The sequence below is a fragment of the Camelus bactrianus genome, chromosome 10, assembly GCF_048773025.1.
Source record: "Camelus bactrianus isolate YW-2024 breed Bactrian camel chromosome 10, ASM4877302v1, whole genome shotgun sequence".
Classification (NCBI taxonomy): Eukaryota; Metazoa; Chordata; class Mammalia; order Artiodactyla; family Camelidae; genus Camelus; species Camelus bactrianus.
This window is the reverse complement of record NC_133548.1, coordinates 33,113,336-33,133,182: the sequence shown is the minus strand read 5'-3', so window position 1 is coordinate 33,133,182 and position 19,847 is coordinate 33,113,336. Positions and strand designations below refer to the sequence as shown.

The 19,847-nt window shown below is 40.0% G+C and overlaps 2 protein-coding genes across 3 annotated transcripts in view; both read left to right on the top strand.

The window, feature by feature from the left end:
- Window positions 1-19,847, top strand: part of NELL1 (neural EGFL like 1) — a 755,554-nt gene that overhangs the window by 459,902 nt on the left and 275,805 nt on the right. The gene's annotated exons all lie outside the window — the stretch shown is intronic.
- On the top strand, window positions 18,137-19,408 carry LOC123619564 (isocitrate dehydrogenase [NAD] subunit gamma, mitochondrial-like). Its single transcript, XM_045523789.1, is given in 3 exon segments — window positions 18,137-18,346; window positions 18,348-19,266; window positions 19,269-19,408. Coding segments are annotated over 3 exon segments (1,269 nt in total).

The following is a 19,847-nucleotide window of genomic DNA, read 5'->3' as shown; positions in this document are numbered from 1 at the left end:
CTTCTGCTCTGGTGGGAAGTAACAGCGCTCCCTGAAGGGCCCTTCCTCTTGGCCAACATGCTGGACTGGAGCCATTTTAAGTTTTGCCAAGAATGTTGCAAGGAAGTGACAGTGGGGCAGTGAGTGTCCATGGATTGAAAGAGAAACAGGATTTGAAGCTATAGGGGCCCCCTGAAAGAGTCGTTACCCAGGTCAGTGTAGTGTGTGTGTGTGTGTGCGGGGGGGGGGGGTACTCAGGAGAGAGTCCATGACTCTGCACCTGGCACCAGAGATCCCTACCCCAAGTGACAACTGCCCCTACTGTCTAAGATGTGTCATTTTCTCCTGATTTCTTCTCTCCAACCTGATCCTGGAAGGAGTTAAATCACTAGCCTCCTTTGTAAGAGGGAAACATGTTGGTGGGGAAAGAGAAAGGACCACCTCCCTTTCTCCCACTGGAAGTGCCCATCCACAGTAGACCCCAGCAGTGATTAGATGCTGAAGCAAGTTTTGGCTTTGGGTTAATGTCTAGAGTTAGTCAGTTGTTCACAAAACTTTCTAAGAGCGAATAATTTTTTTTTTATGGGTTCAAGATTGTTTTTAATTTCAGAGCCTGCAGCAGTTGGTTGGCAATGCTAGCTGGGCTGGTACAGTCTGAAGGCCATCCCACCTCCCTTTCCCGGCATTCAAGGTTATGGGACTTGACTAAGTCCATGATTTTATCTAGGAGCAAAGAAAAATCCTTCCTTAGAGTCAGAGCTAAAATGAAAGTTGTTCCTTTGTAACATCCCATGGGTGGTGTTTGTTAAACTGTGGACTTTGGAAACAGACCTTGATTGAATTTCTTTCTCTCTAGCTTCTTGACGATGTGGTCTTGGTACAGTTCCTTACTCACTGTATTGGAGTTCTCCTGAGAAACAGACCCAATAGAGAACACACACACGCATATAAACACAGAGACTTATTATAAGGAATTGGATCATGTGATTGTGGAGGCTGACCATGTCCTGAAGCCAGTGTCCCAACTGGAGACCAAAGACTAGAAGCTGTTGTAGAACCAGGAAAAGCCGATGTACCAATTTGAAGGCCATCAGTCAGGAAGAGCCAGTGTTCCAGTATGAAGGCTTGTCAGGCAGGAGAATTCTCTCGTCCTTGAAGGAGGGTCAACTTTTGTTCTATTCAGGACTTTACCTGATTAGATGGGGTCGATCCTCATTATAGAAGGCAATTTGCTTTACTCATCTATTGATTTAAAGGTTAATCTCATCCAAACACACTTTCATCATCAACATCTAATCACTGCTGGAGTCTGCTGTGGTTGGGCACTTCCAGTGGGAGAAGTGTATGTGGTCCTTTCTCTTTCCTCACCTACATGTCTCTCTTTCTGAAAGGAGGATAACCATTTTTCTCCTTTCAGTAACACCAGGATAATGTTTGACCAAATGTCTGGGCACTCTGTGGTCCAGTCAAGTTGACACATAAGATTACTTATTACATTCACACTCTGTGAATCCATTTGGTCCGCACAAGTGTTGTGCAGAGATGAGATGAAGAAGCTTGACAAGCATTGGCAGTTATAGGCTCAGGAAATGGTAGTCATAATTTTTCTTAAGGGGAGTGTTCAGAGAAACAAGAGTTTTACCCAAGCTTAGGAAATAGAGAACTCAGAGGTGTAAAGTCACAGGATCAAATGGAGGCCAGCGGTCAGGGAAGTGAAAAAAGATCTCCCTGAGAAATGTAAACTTAACGTAAATCTGGTCTCGGACAAAGAACCCCTGACATTGTGCCTGTAGAAACAGGGAAAAGGTGATTGACTTAAAACCTTAAACGTTTATTGAGCATCTACTATATACCAAATACTGCATTAGAGTTTGGAGATTCAGGGATGAATAAGATACCATCCCTGTCCTTAAGGGTGTTCTAATCTGTGATGGGTAAACTTTTGATAACTTTATAATTCTATTGTGCCTTAAAGGAAGTACCATTACAGGGCGTCGTGGGGGCGACTTACAGTGGGAAGGCTTTACAGAAGTGACATTTTACGGAGAAGAAGAAATAAAATACCAGGGAGGTGTTTCTCTAGACCACTGTGAATAAAAGACCATTATTTTTCTGTTTTCTCAGAAATGATTGCTCTTCCAGAATTTAGCCTGCCTAACTCTTGGGAACCCAGCTGATGTCAATAAAGCAGTTCACCCTGCTTAGTAGATGTGTATTTAAGTTGAATTTTAATACAGTTGTCCTGATCATATGGTTTAGAGTGGTGTCATATGTGGCCAATAAATTCTGAGATGCAATTTATGTACAATCAAGATTACCATCAAATCCTTTAAATCTCCTATAAAGTACGGCTTGGCATAGTTTCTCAGTTCCTTTAGTCAACAGATATTTATTGAGTGTGAAGATTTGTTCTAGACATGGTGGGTATTACAGGGAACCAAACAGATTAAGTCCCTGCAGCTGGGGAATTAAAGAATACAAATGAGCAAATAAATATGTGTACACAAGTTAGTGATACGTACCATAAAGGAAAATAAAGCAGGGTAAGAAGCTACAGCATAAAGGATAGGGGGAGGCTTTTCTCCGACATAAGCAGCCTTTCTGATGGGGTGATATCTGAGCAGAGGCCTGAGCTAGTGAGGAGGCAAGCTACGTAGTAATCCAGGAAGACAGTTGCAAGGCAGAGGGAACAGCCAGCGTGAAATTGCTGAGGCTCGAGATGCTGAAGGGCTGCAAGTAGACCTGGGGGGTGGGAGTAAGTGATCAGGAAAAAATAATTTTTCTGTGTAGCAGATCCATTCAGAGGATCTAAGTTCAGATCACCAGGGACTTGCAAGTTCTGCCAAAGCGAGCACCAAATTTTATTCTATGCATAAAGAGAAGTCAGTGGCATCTCTCTGAGAAGGGTAGTAACTAGTGTGATTAGGCTTATCTTTGGAAAGGAGTACTCTGGCTACTGTGAGGACTTTCAAGCATAAGGAGGCAGAAATGGAAGCAGGAAGACCAAGTAGAAGGACATTTCAGTAGTTGATGTGAGAGATGACGGACTACAGTTGCAGCTCTGGAGGTCTTCAGCGTTGTTGGATTGGAGCAATTGTTTGAATTTAGAACCCAAAGGACTTGTTGATGGATTGGGTGTGAGTATGAGACAATAAGGTATCAAGAAGGATGATTCCTGGACTTTTGGTGTGAGCCCCAAAATAGCTTCGTCTTGAGATAGATGAGAGTCTTGAGTCAAGCACCAGATGGAAGATAATGTCAGGATCTGGAACCACATTGAAGACAACCAGAATGAATACGGTGTCTTTAAACATTAAAACTGTGTTCAGTAAAGACTGATGGTATTAGAGGCATGCGGGAATGCAGGAGCCTGAGTCACCCAGTAACCAATTCCCATCTCCCATCTCCAACTCTTTCATTTTATGGCAGCCACAGCTGAAGTGGAGTGGAGTGGCGGAAGGAGTCACCCACAGTCTGAAATATTTCTCCCAGTGCTTCCTCCTTCCTCCCACCCACCCTCCCTTATTTTCTCCTTCCCCCTTGCTGTGCACAGAACATTAAATGTTACTCCACTGTGAGTTGAACTTTTTTCCTGATACACTCTGCTAACTGCCATAGTTGAGTTAGATGTTGCAAATAAGGAACTGAAATTTCTCCAGATGAGATGAATGAAAGAAAATGCTCTTCTTAATTTTCAGATGCACCAACCAACACTTCAGTTATCTACATACACATTAGGTAGATTGAGAGCTTCTGAACTCTTTTTATCAAACAGTACCCAAGTAGTCCACAGGTATTAGAAAGCACTATTTCCTGTGATTGAATTTAAGCTCAGCAAACCTGGCACATTGTATATTTATCTGAACATAATTACTTGGTTTTATCACATAATAGTCTTTGTGGTGCCCAGACCTCAACGAGAGTCTTAGACAGTGTCTCCCAGGTTTTCTCCAGTGCACTGTGCTATTATTGCATTCATAAAGCTCACTGGGGCCATATGAGCAAGGTACTAGACAAGTGATAGATTCTTGTTCTTCTGCTGGTAATTAGATTTGACGAGCTGTCTGTCTGGCAGGCTCCTTCAGGAAACAGATTGCTGACCATAAGTTGCTTTAGTATCACGAGAATGTCTTGGTAAAGCATCTCTTTGTATGACCAGAGGAACACAGGATGATGGGTGGCACCATAGATACTCAGACATGACTCATTAGTGGCTTAGAGCATCCTGGTATATTTCACTTTTAACATAACATTGGGGCCAAACCACAATGAACGTTTATCTTCAGTTGACCACTTATGTATGTACATTCTCGTCCTTTGACATCCCACACCAGACTAGCTCAGCAAAGAAAAGTGTTCTAAGTTGCTGCAGAACTGTCTGTCTTCTCACTGGTGAAGCCAGCAGACTCATACATATGCAGCAGAGAAAGTCCTCATCTCCATGAGGGAAAATTATATTCTGTCCTGAGGGCTGTTGAGGAGCCTCACCTTTTTTCTTGTCACACTTTAGCTGAATGGATTTCTACTCACATAGGCACTAAAAATACTAAAAAATTAGTCAGTGCTCACAAAATATGAAGACAGATTTTGAAACCATTTCTTTTTGGTAAAGGGAGAATTATAAATGGAAGTTAATTCATTTTCCCCTACAAGGCATATTAATACTTTCCATCAATTTCTCCAATTATTAAGTGGAGGAATGTTAGACTATTAAGGGCTGTAAATATTCTTTACATAGATATAATATTAAAGAACCTATACTTTTTCAAATAGACATTAAGTAAATGATTGTACTAAGCAACTATAGTTACTAAAGGGTTCTTTAATAAGTTGTTACTATTAAGAATGTTAGTTTGTTGGTTCTCAGAATGTTTTAGATTATAATTGTGGGCCAGTATATGCAACTTGGAGTCAAAATAAAATTAAGTGACGTTTTAGTTTTATTCTTTTATTATTTAGACATACAAATTACCCTCAAACATAGGATTTGCACTAATAATAATGATCATAAATATGCATTGAGCTGGTAACTGTTCAAATGGCATGTTATTTAATCCTCACCAAACTCTGAGGAAGGTATTATCATTCTCTTTTACACAAGAGGAAACTGAGGCAGAGTGATTTTTAAGCAGTTTTTCCCAAGGTCAAATAGTTATAAGTAAAAGAGCCAGGATTAGAACTCAAGCAGTCTGTTGACTCTTAACCGTTATGCTTTGCTGCCTCAGAGGAAGAATCTATTTATGCACATGAAAAAATTAATTTGTATTTCTATCAAATTTATACACACATGTTGTTTACAGAGCTAAATGGTTCTAGAAGGCTTTATGACAGAGATTAATCCCCTGGAAAACTTTTCCCATTTCCTATCCCTAGAGGCAACCACTTTCAATGCTTTTAACAGATTCTTTTTTGGTGTTTTTGTGCATGTCTCTAAATAGCATTTATCTTTGCTACTTCTTCACATTTCCACCTTGGGCATTTTTTTAGTTGACTTTTCACCGCGTAAGGCAGGGATTTGGCTATTTTTAACACACCTCAGCGCACATCTTATCGTTAGTTGAGTATTCTGTGTTTATGTTACCACGACCATGTGCCTGCTGTTGGTAAGTGAATTATTAGCAGGTATATTGGTTTCCCTTCTCGCACAATTCTTTGTTCCCCTGTCATTAATAATCATCTAGTTCATTCACCTTCTTGCTTAGTTTACTATAGATTTATCATTATTTATCCCTAAACTCTCACCAGTTGTATAAATACCCTCAAGGACATGAACCCTTTCATGTTCTTGAAAAAAAATCTCCCCCAAAGGTAGGCTGACTTCTAGGCTCACTGCAGATCTTGTGTCCCGGGCATCTCTCTTCGCCATGATTCTGAGGATCCCCTTTGCCTCTCCCTGGGGTGGGAACCCCTGTTCCTGTCTACCATGAGTATTCTTTCCTGGTTTACTGCTCTGGCTTGATGGGGCACATTCTCCATTGGTTGTATGAGAAAGGGTACATGGGAGAAAACAAATTTGACACCTCACTTCTCTGAAAAATGTCTTTTATTAAGCACATGAATACTTAAAAAATTGCCTAGAAAACTGGCACACAGTAAGCAAAAGACACATGTCTGCTAAAGTTGACCTTCATCCTTGTCTGATAATATAACAAGACATTGTATTTTAGGTTGTAAGTGATTTTTTTTTTCTCAGACTTTTGGAGGCATTCTCCTGTTGTCTTCTAGGTTCTGGTATGGATTTTGAGAAGTCCAATGCCTTTTGACTGTTTATTCTTTGTTTTGTAGTTGGTGGTTTTAAATTCCATGATGATACGGGATAGTTTTCCTTCATTCTGCAGGGGACTCAGTGATCATTTTCAATCTCAATACTCATAGCTTTTAGGTCTGTAACTATTCTTGAATTACGTCTTTGGTGGCTTGTTTCACACTCACACCCCACTTTTTTTGGTCTCCTTTTGCTTTTTCTGGCTCTCCTGTTATTTTGATGCTGGATTTCCTGATTCTCCAGTTTTCTTATTTTCTTTCTTATTTCCATATTTGTCATTTTCATCTAATGTCTGGGAAATTTTTCCACTTTATCTTCCAACGCATATACCAAGCTTTTCATTTCTACTGTCCTTTTTGGACTTTAAAAACACTTTTCCTGTGTTTTTTTTTTTAATTTTATTTTATATTTTTTATTAAAGTCTAAGCAGTTTACACTGTTGTATCAATTCCTAGTGTACAGCTTAATGTTTCCGACAACGCTACAAAGCTACAGCAATCAAAACAGCCTGATACTGCCACAAGAACAGACACATGGATCAATGGAACAGAACAGAGAACCCAGAAATAGCCCCACACACTTTCGGTCAATTAATCTTTGACAAAGGAGGCAGGAATATACAATTGAGAAAAGACAATGTATATTTTTTGAATAGCATGTTGTTTTTGTTTTATGACCACAGTGTCATTTTTCTCTGAGGACATTTATGATAATTTATTTGAAATGTTCTTTTCTTGGTAGAGTCCCGATGTCCTTTTCACTGCTTCTGTCCACTAATTTGCTTTGGCTTCGGTCTTTATATTAGAAGCTTTTCCACGTTTGAACCAGGCTCTTCACACATACCTAAGAGCTGGATGATAAAACACTAATTGAAAGCTCTCTGTGATTGGAGATGATGGTTGACAGTAGAATTCAGTATAAGGTGATCTGTTCTGTTCTTTTTGGAAACATTTGATTTACAGTATATTTAAACACCTTATTTTTAATTTGTTGGTTTTCTTAGAAACTACTCTTCAAAACTCCTGCCCAGAGTCTAAGCCCATCTTTTAGCATTCTGTTGGCTCTCAGTTACTTTTCCTCGATTCAGCATGGAACTTGCATTCAGCTGTGCATAGTGTTTCCTAGTGTAGAACATAAATGTCCCTTCTTCTCCCAGGTTGAGGGCGGGGAGGCAGTCGTGTAACTGATCAGAATAAGGAAGATGGTCTGGGTGTTTATTTGTTTCTTAAAGAGACACTCAACCCACCTTCACCTGCCACTCTGAGGGGTAATCTGGTGTTGCCAGTTCCTAAGGCTTTTGGGTTCTATGGTCAAAACAAATAGTTCCTTGGCTTTTCTCCCTGAGTGTCTAGGATTAAGCTTTATCAGGTCTGAAAAGTCAGTCATCACTCCGTCTGCTTTCCAGTTTCCAGAATTTTCTTGTCTCCTCATTGCCCTTGTAGACACACAATTTAAAAACAAAAAACAAAAATGTAATTATAAACTTAATGGAATTTCAGGAAAGATGCAAGTACCTGCCTTTAATCATCCTTCCTTGGAGATTTGTGGGTGTTTTTAGATTTGTACAGTTACCAGTTTACGTGTTAGATGCCTGAAAGTCTACCACGGTGATTTGGCTTTTGTGTAAAACTCTTTCTTCGCTTCTCAGGGGTAGAAGTGGGAGGTGGGAAGGTAGCACGTAGAGACGGACAGAAGCACAGAAGAAAGAAAGAAAACATTGTAGGGGAAGACCACACGCTCAGAGGGAAGAGGCCTGAGTTTGAATCTTCTGCTAACTTAACAGGAGTTGCTAATCCTTGTAGCATATAACTACGTTTGTAAGATGAAAATAAAACGCCTACCTCATAGTTGCGTTTTTTTCAGATTGAGGTAACGCGCCACCTGACACACAGCCTTGGGTATGGTGCCCAGTAGAGGCCCCTGGCCGTCATGCATGAAGGGAGAGCATTTGCAGGCGGTGTTTGGGGAGGCTGGAGGGAAGCCATTCGAGGAGATTTTTAGATTTGCATAATCACACCTACTTTGTAATGTTGACAAGGGATAAGCCAGATGGCAAAAATAGCTAGCTTTGGAAAGCCCCCTCTAATTTCTGGATTCTGTAGTTATAACTTTATTGCAAAAAATTGGGTCATGCTGGTTTAACAAGTATAGAGCATAAGGACTATGATTTCAGGCTAACTGGGACTTTTTGAGAAAATCTACAGGGTATGGTTACCTGAGCTGTATCAATTGTGGCATGTGTGAGTGTGTGCGTGTATGTGTGCATGTGTGAGTGTGTGTGTGTGTATGTATGTGTGTGTGCGTGTGTGTGTGTATGTATGTGTGTGTGTGTGTGTGTGCATTTTGAGCTAACAGTGTGGACAGATATAGCAGAGAGGGCTTCGTTGACTCATGCATCCAGGCATTGTTAGCACAGAGAGATTCTCTTGCCAGATCCTGTTTCAAAGGGAAAACTCTAAAATACAGAGAAGTTTGAAGAAAAATATAGTAATCCTGCTTGTGGATAGTTCTGGGAAGACAACAGTCCTCCTAGACGGGCAGAGAGAATTTAGAGTGGCGTAGCTAAGGCCCTGGGTAATAGCACAGTATTTAATAGAGTTGTTCATGTGGCTGTAAAGTTGAGTTAGAAGGGAAGATAAAAAGCTTTTTCCCACTTACCTATAATCTTGAGTCTTCAACTGTCTTCTTTTCATGAATGGATAAAGTTGCTGCTTAAGTTTCAGTTTCATGACTTGTGTATAAATGTCACTGTTTCATTCAAAAGCCACCCTCCCCCCAGAAAAATGAATAATCTGACTCCCCACCCCCTACCTCAGTAATCTTTCTGCAGGGTGGGATTTTTTCCTGTACTCAATGAAAACTATATCCAAGAAGCTCTTCTTAGTGTAAAATTAAGTGTAGCTGTTCCTTGGACAAGGGCTGGTACAGCAGGTTTGGTCTTGTACAACACGTATTCCCTTTTGGAAGACAAGGAAGACGTTTCTGGATTGCTTCAACCTGGCTGTCTGCAGTCCTCGGTGGGAACTATGCCTCTGTCAGCTCTTCCGTGGTTACTGACTAGTGATGGAATGACAGGTGAGAAATCGCATGAATTGTGCAACAGAGAAAATGGAGCAAATTAAATCTCTGCATAGATCTTTTTAGAAAATTATAAGTAATTTCATAAAATTATGTTTTAAAATAATGTTCATAATCATTTGGTTCTGTAGGACAACATGAAGTGGATTTTGGGAGTTTTCTTTGTGTGTGTGTGTGTGTGTGTTTATGTGTACGCTTTAAGAGTCTGCTTTCATTAAGGCAGCACTTTGATATAAAGTGGTCTTGGGCATTGAAAATTTACTGTCTCTCTCTTTTTTAAGTGCATGTTTTCCTTTTTAAAAGGGTATCTTTCAAAACCTTTTATCCTTATTTCAAAAACCATAAATGTTTCTCGACTGCCTTCAGGGTATCATAAATTTCTTACGTTTGCCATTCAAGATTCGCTACCCTCTGGTCCCAATTTACTTTCCCCATTTTGTCTGCCACTATATTCCTACATAAACCTTTCCTTTCAGCGGAATGGGAATGCTGAGTGGACTCTATAGGCTTTTCAATTTTGCCTCCATCTCAGAAATTCTTTCCTTCCCCCTGTGCTTACCTGCTGCCAGCCCTTCCTGAAGATTTGACTGAGGCACTTTCCCTCATCAGCCCTGTGCACACGCGTGGTTAACCCATCCTGCGCCCTTCCACGTCCTGCTGGGCGACTCAGGAGTCATTTAGCATCATCGGCCAGTACACGTTCCACCTACATGCATTCTGTTTAATTCTGCCTAGAATGTAGGCTCCTTGAAGGCAACAGGTTTTATGTTTGTTTCATAGCATTTCTCTTTCCTGACATTAAAAATCCACCTATGTGTTTGTTGCTTGCTTATTGATATATCTATCTATCAAATCTATCAAATCGTATGTTTTTTGCTGTCGACTCCCCCAAGAATATAAGTTCCAGAAGAAGTCATGAGAATTGCAGAGGTTATAGAGGTGATATGTAGCAGACAGTCTGACTCTGGAGCCCATGCTTACAGTCACCAATCTAGACAACCTCATGGTGATGGCCAGTGACCCCATCATTGACACTTCTAATTTTACTTAACATCTCAATAGGATACTGATGCTGCTGACCATTCATTCTTGAGTGTGACACTTCTCCTGGCTTCTGTGACATCCTTTTCTCTCTCCTCTCTCCTCCTACCTCCCAGATCACTTCTCTAGTCCTCTCAAATATTGGTTGAAATATTGATGGCTCCCAGTGTTGTCTTCATATTTTTTCTGCACTTTCTAGCCTAGTACTTCTTGACCTTGGTGATATATGACACATTATAGTGTCACAATCAGTCATGACATACATCAAAACTACTCACTTACTCATAAGCATTAAGTTATAAGCACTTGTGAGTGATTTTCCTTTTTAAATAATCAGACTCACCTCAAAATTACCATTATAAGGATGTCATGCCCACTCATTTGCATTTTCAGCAGTGTGCTTGTGTGGGAAAGGTGGAGTCAGAGTTAGCTGGAAGTGAATTGCTCATAATTCACAGCCTATTTTACGTTTGCTGAAAATATCCACGAACTGTGATTATTGACATGGCATTGACGGTTATAGCAATTTTGAAATATAAGGTGTAAACTGTGGATTTATAGTTGTATTTGTTTCCTTGATTTTACCCATGGAAACATTTTGAATAAGGAAGAGAGATGAAGAGAGCATGTGTGTCTATCTATATCCACATAGAAATGAGAATGAGACTCGTTACAGTTTCCCAGTCAAAGGTGTTGTGGTCATCCACATGGCGTGTGCGATAATACTGCTGATATTAACATCATGAATAAAGAGAATGTGCTGTGCTTTTTAACCATGAACTATGAATTATTTTTCTTTATTATCACATGCTTACTTTTCTTATAACTGTAGAGGTCTGAATTTGATCTTTAGAGTTTTTTGTAGTTTTATATTAGATTAGCCATATGTGTTTTTCCCTCAAAAAAAGCCATGTTTTGAGCTCATTAAATAGATGACTTTACTAATCATTTGCTGATGAAGTGCTTTTGTAAACATGACCTATCCAAACAGTTTGGGAATTGTGTGCTTTACTTGGCCAACTACTTTTGCTCATACGTGAGTGTGCTTGGTTTTCATTACAATCTGAGTGCACTCCTGGGAATGTGTCTCGTATGAGTGCCATTCATCATCTGTCGAGGCAGAAGCAAAGTTGAAAACCTCTGCTCGAGGCTGTTTTGTATACTGTGTGTGGTTAACTCTCTCCCACAAGTTGATGACTCCTGAGTTTCTATCATCGCCCACAATTCTTTCTCTGGAGCTACAGACTCATTTATTAAGCCACCCACTGGGCATCTTTATGTGGACGTCTTTCAGGCTCCCAAAACACGTCGCGTCTGAAACTGAACTCATTTTTCATCCTAGTCTCCCAACGCAACGGCTCTTTTCTTCAGTGCTGTACATTTTCATCAATTGTACTATCATTCACCCAGTTCGTTAAGAGCATTGAGAGTAATAATCTATGTCTCTCCAGTCAATAGCCTATTCCTGTTTATCTCCTAAATATCTTTGAAACTATTTCTCTCCTTTCTCACTGCCTTCATCTTAGTCCAGCTGCTCTTCATTTCCTGTTAGAACCATTTCTTAGCCCGGTGATTCTCAAATTTCAGCCTGCATCAGAAGCATGAAAACACAGCTTGTTGGGTTCCCAGTTCCAGGCTTCCAGATTCAGTTCGTCTAGGGATAGTTCCAAGAGGTTACATTTCTAACCAGTTCGTGGTGTCCTGATGCTGCTGGTTTGGGGATCACTTTTTGAGAACCACAGTGATAGCCTATTAATTGGCCTCCCTGCCACCAGGCTAGTCACCTTACTGTTTATTCTCCAAATTGCTTCTCAGAAGATTATTTTTAAAATGCAAGTTGTATTATATCTCTCCCTTACTTATTTCTCCCTTTTACTGTCTTAACATGATACTTACAATAGACTTAGTCAAACTCTTACCACTCAAATACATGACACCATGGCTTCTTGTTATTCATGTACCTGCACAGCACATGTCATTGTTCTGTTGAGGCTAAGAGCTTTTTCCATGGGATGCTTATAGATTAATCTGGTTATTAAAAATCTCAACCACCATCTAGTTTACATTTCCAGTCTCAGGGCTTCCTTCCTTCTTTATCCATACCTGTAAAAGATTTATGTCCTTCCCAGGGATAGGAAGAGGATGGGGGTGTATGCTTGTGTAAGGGTGGCCCATTGGTAGAAAGAAAATTGTGTAGTTGGGTCTGGGTCATTTTGCTGCCAGTGTTCTCTCCTGGTGTTATCATCTATTCTCGCCTCAGGCACTGGTGATGGACAGATACTTTCCGTCCTGTGCGCCGTATTAAGTGACAGACAGTTTCCCAGCTGACTCCTGCTCTCCAGCCACTTTACATCAGTTTTTAGGAGGAAGCAGTACTGCATCCTTCCTTTATTCCCAGCAGGCTGCCTCTGAGCACACCAGATGCTGGCTCTGACTTGCCTGGACCTTGTGAGGGTGTAATACAGGCCCTCGCTACTCGAAGCGTAATAAGGGGCCAGTAGAATCTGGATCACTAGGGAGCTCCTTGGAAATGCAGAATCTGCTCCCCTCCCTCAATGGAACACTGAATTAGAATCTGCACGTCAGTGAGATCCAGGGTGGTCAGGTTTTAGAAGCACTGGTCTAGGCCTCTAGGACCCCTATAAATATTCACCTCTCATATTGCATTCTCTGTCCATTCACAGTGTATGAATTTGTAGGATCTGTGATACTCAGTTTGTTCATCTGTAAAATGGAAACTATAATGCCTGCCTTGGTGGATTATGGTGATGTATGTAAAATATCCAGTGCAGCACCTGAGATGTGGCAAGTGTTCTATAGAAGTAGCCATTATTTAGTCTGCATCTTCATCTTCTTGAATTTTAACAGCCTTTTGGAAGTCTTCATAAATAAGTCACCTACCTCCCTGAAAAACCACTAACCTGCATCAGGGTTGTTGGTGCCTCAAAGTGAAATGAGAACGGGATTATGGCTGGTTTTAAATTAAACAGATGCTTTATTTTCAATTAAATTGTGTAACTGGGGTGGCTTTGGGAAACACAGAGTTTGCCTGCCTTTCAGGATTGAGTGGTTGATTTCTAGAAATAGCAGATGTTAATGCTTGTAGCTGTGATCTGGGAGAAGACATTAAAAACCCTGCATATCACAGTGAGAAGGGAAACACAAATAAAAAACACAGTGAAGTACACTGGACCCCATTAGAATGGCTAAAATTAGAAGTACCACAATACCAAGTGTTGGTAAAGATGTGAAGCTGTAATTTTCTTACACTGGTGGGGATGTAAAATGGTACAACTATTTTGGAACAGTATTTGGCAGTTTCTTAAAAAGTTAACAACAATAAAAAGGAGCAAACTCCAGCAGGCAAAACATCGGTAAAGACAATAGCTGAACTCAGCAGCACTATCATCACCGGGATATAATTGGTATTTATAGACCGCTTCACCCAATGACAGCAGAATACACATCCTGCTCAAGTTCACGTGAAATGTTCCCCAAGACAGACCACATTCTGGGCCACAGAGCAAACCTTAACAAAGTTAAAAGAACTGAAATCATACCGTGTCTGCTCTCAGACCACAATGGAATTCCACTAGAAACAAATAACAGAAAGATAGCTGGGAAGTCCCAAAGTAAATGTGGAGATTAAATAACACACTTCTAAGTAACATGTGTGTCAAAGAAGAAATCTCTAAAGAAATTTTTTAAGTGTTTGAACAAAATGAGAAGGAAAACATAACAAAATTGGTGGGATGTGGTAAAAGCAGTGCTTAGGGGGAAGTACATAGTAATGAATACATATAGTGGAAGGGAAGAACGATTTACATTCAGTAATCTAGGCTTCCTTCTTAGGAACCTAGGGAAAGAAGAACAAATTAAATCCAAACTGAGTAGAAAAAAAAGAACTATTAAAAATCTGAGCAGAAATCAGTGATATTAGAAAGAAAAAAATCAATAGAGAAAATCAACAAAACCAAAAACTGGTTCTTTGAAAAGATCAATAAAGTTGATAACTCTCTAGTCAAGGTAACTAAGTAAAAAAAAGAAAAGAAATGACACAAATTCATATCAGAAAGAAGGGGACATCACTACAGATCCTATGGACATTAAAAAGATAAAGGAATACTATGAACAACTTTTTGCTCACAAATTTGATAACTTGGATGAAATGGTCTAATTCCTTGAAAGACTCATGTTGCCAAAGTCACACCAGAAGAAACAGAGAATCTGGTTACATCTCTGCCTGTCTGTCTGTCTGTCTGTCTGTCTGTCTGTCTGTCTGTCTGTCTCTCTCTCTCTCTCTACCTCTTCCTCTTTCTCTCTCTCTCTCTCTATGTATATATGTAATTGAATCAATAATTAATAACCTTCCAAAGCAGAAATTCTCAGGCCCAGGTAGATTCTACCAAACATTTAAGGAAGGAAGAAATTATAGCAGTTTTCTATAATATCTTTAAGAGATAGAAGCAAAAGGAATACTTTATAACTCTTCACTCATTCTGTGAGACCAGAATTACGCTGGTAACAAAACCAGACAAAGGCATTATGAGAAAACCACAGCCGTGATATTGGTCTCATGAGCACTGATGTAAAAATTCTCAACAAAAATGAGCAAATTGAATCCAGCAATGTATAAAAATAATTATATACCACAATCAAGTGGTATTTATCCCAGGTATATAGGGCTGTTTGAACATTTAAAAATCAGTTAATGTAATCCCTCACTTCTATAGGCTGAAAAAGAAAATTCACATGACCACATCAACGGATGCAGAAAACATTTGATGGAAGTCAACACCCATTTATTATAAAAAGTTCTCAGTAAACTAGAAGTAGAGGGAAACTGCGTCAACTTGATAAGGAATACCTACAAATAACCTACAGCTAACATCATACTTCATGATGAGAAACACAAAGCTTTTCCACTAAGATCAGGTACAAGGCAAGGATGACGCCTCTTACCACCTTTTCAATATTACCCTGGAGATTCCACAATACAATAGGACAAGTAAAGGAAATAAAAGGTATACAGATTGAAAAGGAAGGAATAAAACTATCTCTTGCAGATGGCAAGATCATTAATGTAGAAACCCTAAAAAAATCAACCAAAAAACTCCTGGAACTAATGAGTGACTAAATCAATACTGCAGGTTACCAGGTTAATACACAAAAGTCCATTGCTTTCTTATATGAGAGCAATGAGTAAATGGAGTTTGCAATTAAAAACACAGTATCATTTACATCAGCATTTCCCAAAATGACATACTTAGGTAGAAACCTAACAACGTATATACGAGGAAAACTACCAAATTCTAATGAACAAAATCAAATAAATACTAAATAAATTGAGAGATATTCCATATTTATGGATGGGAAAATTTAATATTGTCAAGATATGAATTCTTTACAACCTGAATTACAGATTCAATGCCAGCTTGATCAGAATAACAAAGTTATTTCGTGGATATTGAGAAACTGACTTCAAAGCTTATGGAGAAGCAGAATAGCCAGAATAGTTGACACAATACTGAACGAGAGGAACAAAGCTGGAGGACTGACAGTCCTCCACTTCAAGATGAAGCTGCGTTAATCAAGACACTGTGGTACTGGCAGAAGAACAGGTGAATAAGTCAATGGAAGACAAAGAGAGCGCAGAAATAGTCCCATGTAAATAGTTAACTGATCTTCAGCCAAAGAGCAAAGGCAACACAATGGAGTAAATATAGCCTTTTCAACAAGTGGTGCTGGAACAGCTGGTCATCCACATTGCAAAAAATTAATCTAGACACAGACCTTAAGCCCTTCACAAAAATTAACTCAAAATGGATCATAGATTTAAGATGCAAAACTATTAAACTCCTAGGGGAAAATCTAGATGCCCTTGGGTATGGTGATGACTTATTTTATTTTATTTATTTTTTTACATTTTTAATTGAGTTATAGTCATTTTACAATGCCTTGTCAATTTCCAGTGTAGAGCACAAATCTTGTTTATCTATTCTACATATGCCTGTCAGTATCTACAAATTTCGAACTCCCAGTCTGACCCTTCCCACCCCATCCCCCTTGGTATCTTTTAATCTATTGAGGTACATCTGGGTTTCTTCAAGTTCTGGCAATTACGAATAAAAGCTGCTATAGACATTTATATGTAGGTTTTTGTATGAACACAAGTTTTCAGCTCATCTGGGTAAATATCTAGGAGTGTAGGTGCTGGATCGTATAGTAAAACCTATGTTCAGTTTTGTAAGAAATTGCCAGATCATGTTCTAAAATGACTAGCACTTTGCATTGTCATCATCAAATACCAAGGACAGGATCCATGAAAGAAAAAAATTTAAAAACTAGACTTCACTAAAACTTCTTCTCCACAAAAAGGCTATGTCAAGAGAATGGGAAGAGAAGCCACAGACTGAGAGAAATTTTTTGTAAAAGGCACATCTGATAAAGAACTGCTATCCGGATTAAACGGAGAACTTTTAAAAGTCAACAATAAGAAAACAACTTGATTAAAAATGTGGCAAAAACTTTAACAGATATCTCATCAGAGAAGATACCCAGATGGCAGATAAGCACATGAAAAGATGCTTCCACATCATGTGTCATCAGAGAAATGAAAATTAAAACAGGATACCACTACACATCTGTTAGAATGGCCAAAATCTGGAACATTGTCAACACCAAATGCTGGCAAGGATGTGGAACAACAGGAACTCTCATTCATTGCTGGTGAGAATGCAAAATAGCACTTCCATTTTGGAAGACAGTTTAGCAATTTCTGACAAAACCAGCCAACTTTTACCATAACATTCAGTAGTTTTGCCTGTTGTTATTTACCCAAATAAGTTGAAAACTTACGTCCACCCAAAATCTGCACGTGTATGTTTATAATAGCTTTTATTCATCATTACCAAAACTTGGGAACAACCACAATGTTCTTCAGTAGGTGAACAGATAAACACTGGTACACCTGGATAATGAAATTTTATTCAGTGCTAAAAAGAAATGCACTATTGAGCCATGAAAAGATGTGGAAGAAACTCAAATGCCTATTAAGTCAAAGAAGCTGATCTGAGAAGGCTACATACTGTATGAGTCCAGTTGTGTGACTTCCTGGGAAATGCACAGCTTTGGAGACTAGAGTCTCCAAAAATACCAGTGGTTTCCAATGGTTGGGGAGAGGGAGGAATGACTAAACAAAGCAGACAAGATTTTTAGGACTGAGAAGCTACTCTGTATGAATCTGCAGTGATGCTGCGTGCCATCTAAACTCAGAATGTACAACACCAAGAGTGAACCCTAACTTAACAGTGGACTTTAGGTGATAAGGATGTGTCAGTGTAGGTTCATCAGCTGTAACAAATGTACCACTCTGTGCAGGATTTTGATGTTGGGGAGGCTGTGCCTTTGTAGGGGCAAGGAAATATTTGTATGGGAAATCTCTGTACCTGCTACTCAGTTTTTCTGTGAACCTAAAACTGCTCTAAAATATAAAGTTTGTTTTTTTAAGGATATCATACAGATACATGGAATATGCCTGATGAATTACCCAACTCCAGAGTGTATTTTCTACTATATAACATCACGTCTCCTTGTGACTAGCTCTCTCTCTCTCTTACTGCAGTAGAATGTCTCAAAAATAGAATACAAGGAAGGAGAGACAACTGTGACCTAGGCAAGAATTTTGGGTCTAGAATTCTACCAGAAGAAGCCAGTTCAAAGCAAGAGGAAGGACACATATTTTTACATAAATTGAATTAAATCTTTTTTTTAATGATCATGGCACTGAAGATGCTGGCAGCTGCCAGGTGCTCTTTGAAGGCCATGTTCGCACCAACTATTCTTGGCCATTCTTGGGAGATTTTCCTTGGCCATGAGACATCACTGAGGAGCTTCAGTTTTCAATGCAGCATTCCTCCACCAGCCAACTATGGTGGGCGGCACACTGTGACCATGATTCCTGGGGACGGCATCGAGCCTGAACTTAACGCTGCACGTCAAGAATATGTTCAGACATGCCTGTGTGCCTGCGGACTTCGAGGAGATGCGGATTCACTCCACTTCTCCTGAAGAGGACGTTCATAATGCCATCATGGCAGTCCGCCGAAACCACATAGCCTTGAAGGGCAACATTGAAACTGACTACAACCTGCCACCATCCCACACGTCCCAAAACAGTATGTTTCGTGGTTCTCTGGATCTCTACACCAAAGTCACCCATTTTAAGAGTCTGCCAGGTGTGGAGACCCAGCACAAGAACATAGACATCTTAGTTGTTTGGGAAAACACGGAGGGTGAATACAGCAACCTGGAGCATGAGAGTGTGAAAGGAGTGATAGGGAGCCTGAAGATCATTACTGAGGCCAGGTCTTTGCACATTGCTGAGAATGCCTTCCAGCTGGCCCAGGAGATGGGGGGCAAGAAAGTGATGGCTGTGCACAAGGCCAACATCATGAAACTAGGAGACGGGCTCTTCCTCCAGTGCTGTAGGCAGATGACATCCCGCTATCTTCAGCTCACCTTTGAGGGCATGATTGTGGATTATACCACCATGCAGCTGGTATCGTGGCCCCAGCAGTTTGATGTCATGGTGATGCCCAGTCTTTATGGCAACACTGTCAGTAGTGTCTGCACAGGGTTGGTTGGGAGAGAAGGCCTGGTACCTAGTGCCAACTATGGCCACATATGTGCAGTGTTTGAAACAGCCTCAAGGCAATCAGGCAAGAAGACACTAGCCAACAAGAATATGGCCAACCCTACTGACATGCTGCTGGCAAGTTGTATCATGCTGGATTACCTCAAGCTCCATTCCTGTGCCACCTCCATTTGTACTACAGTCTTGGCATCCATGGAGAACAAAGACATCCAAACTCCAGACACTGGAGGCCAAGGTACCACATTGGATGCATACAAAATACCATAAACCACATCAGTGCTGCCAGTTTAACGGTCAGTGCCTTGGAGGCTGAGCTCTGCTCCAAAATCTTCCCTGTTGCACACTTTACCTCGCTCTACACACTCAGAAGCCCCAGCCAGCTTGGCTGATGTGGACTTCAGAATAAAGTAGCTTCTGTTCCTACTTGGAAGAGGTCGGGGGAGGGATTCAAGTCTGATTTTAAAAAAATAATAATAAATTTAAATGCCATAAATGCTATAAATACTGCTTTTAAAATTAGCCATACTTATTGTGTTGTATCTGTATTGAAGAGTTCTTTTCTGTTTTAATCCACAATTCACACTTCTCTATGAGATGTTACAGTGAATAAATCAGAATGGTTGGTAGAGTCCTGGGGCTTTTCCAGAACATGGTACACTGATTTTCTCTTATCTAGGTCATTAAAATTCTGCAAACGAGCCACCAGAGGAGTCTGGCTTCTCTCTAGAGATTGTTAATGAGTTAATTGGTGCGATAAAATTTGCCTACAAAATATACATTGTAATTTTAATAATAAAAAGGTACCCTAAAGCTGAGCTAGTTCGGACT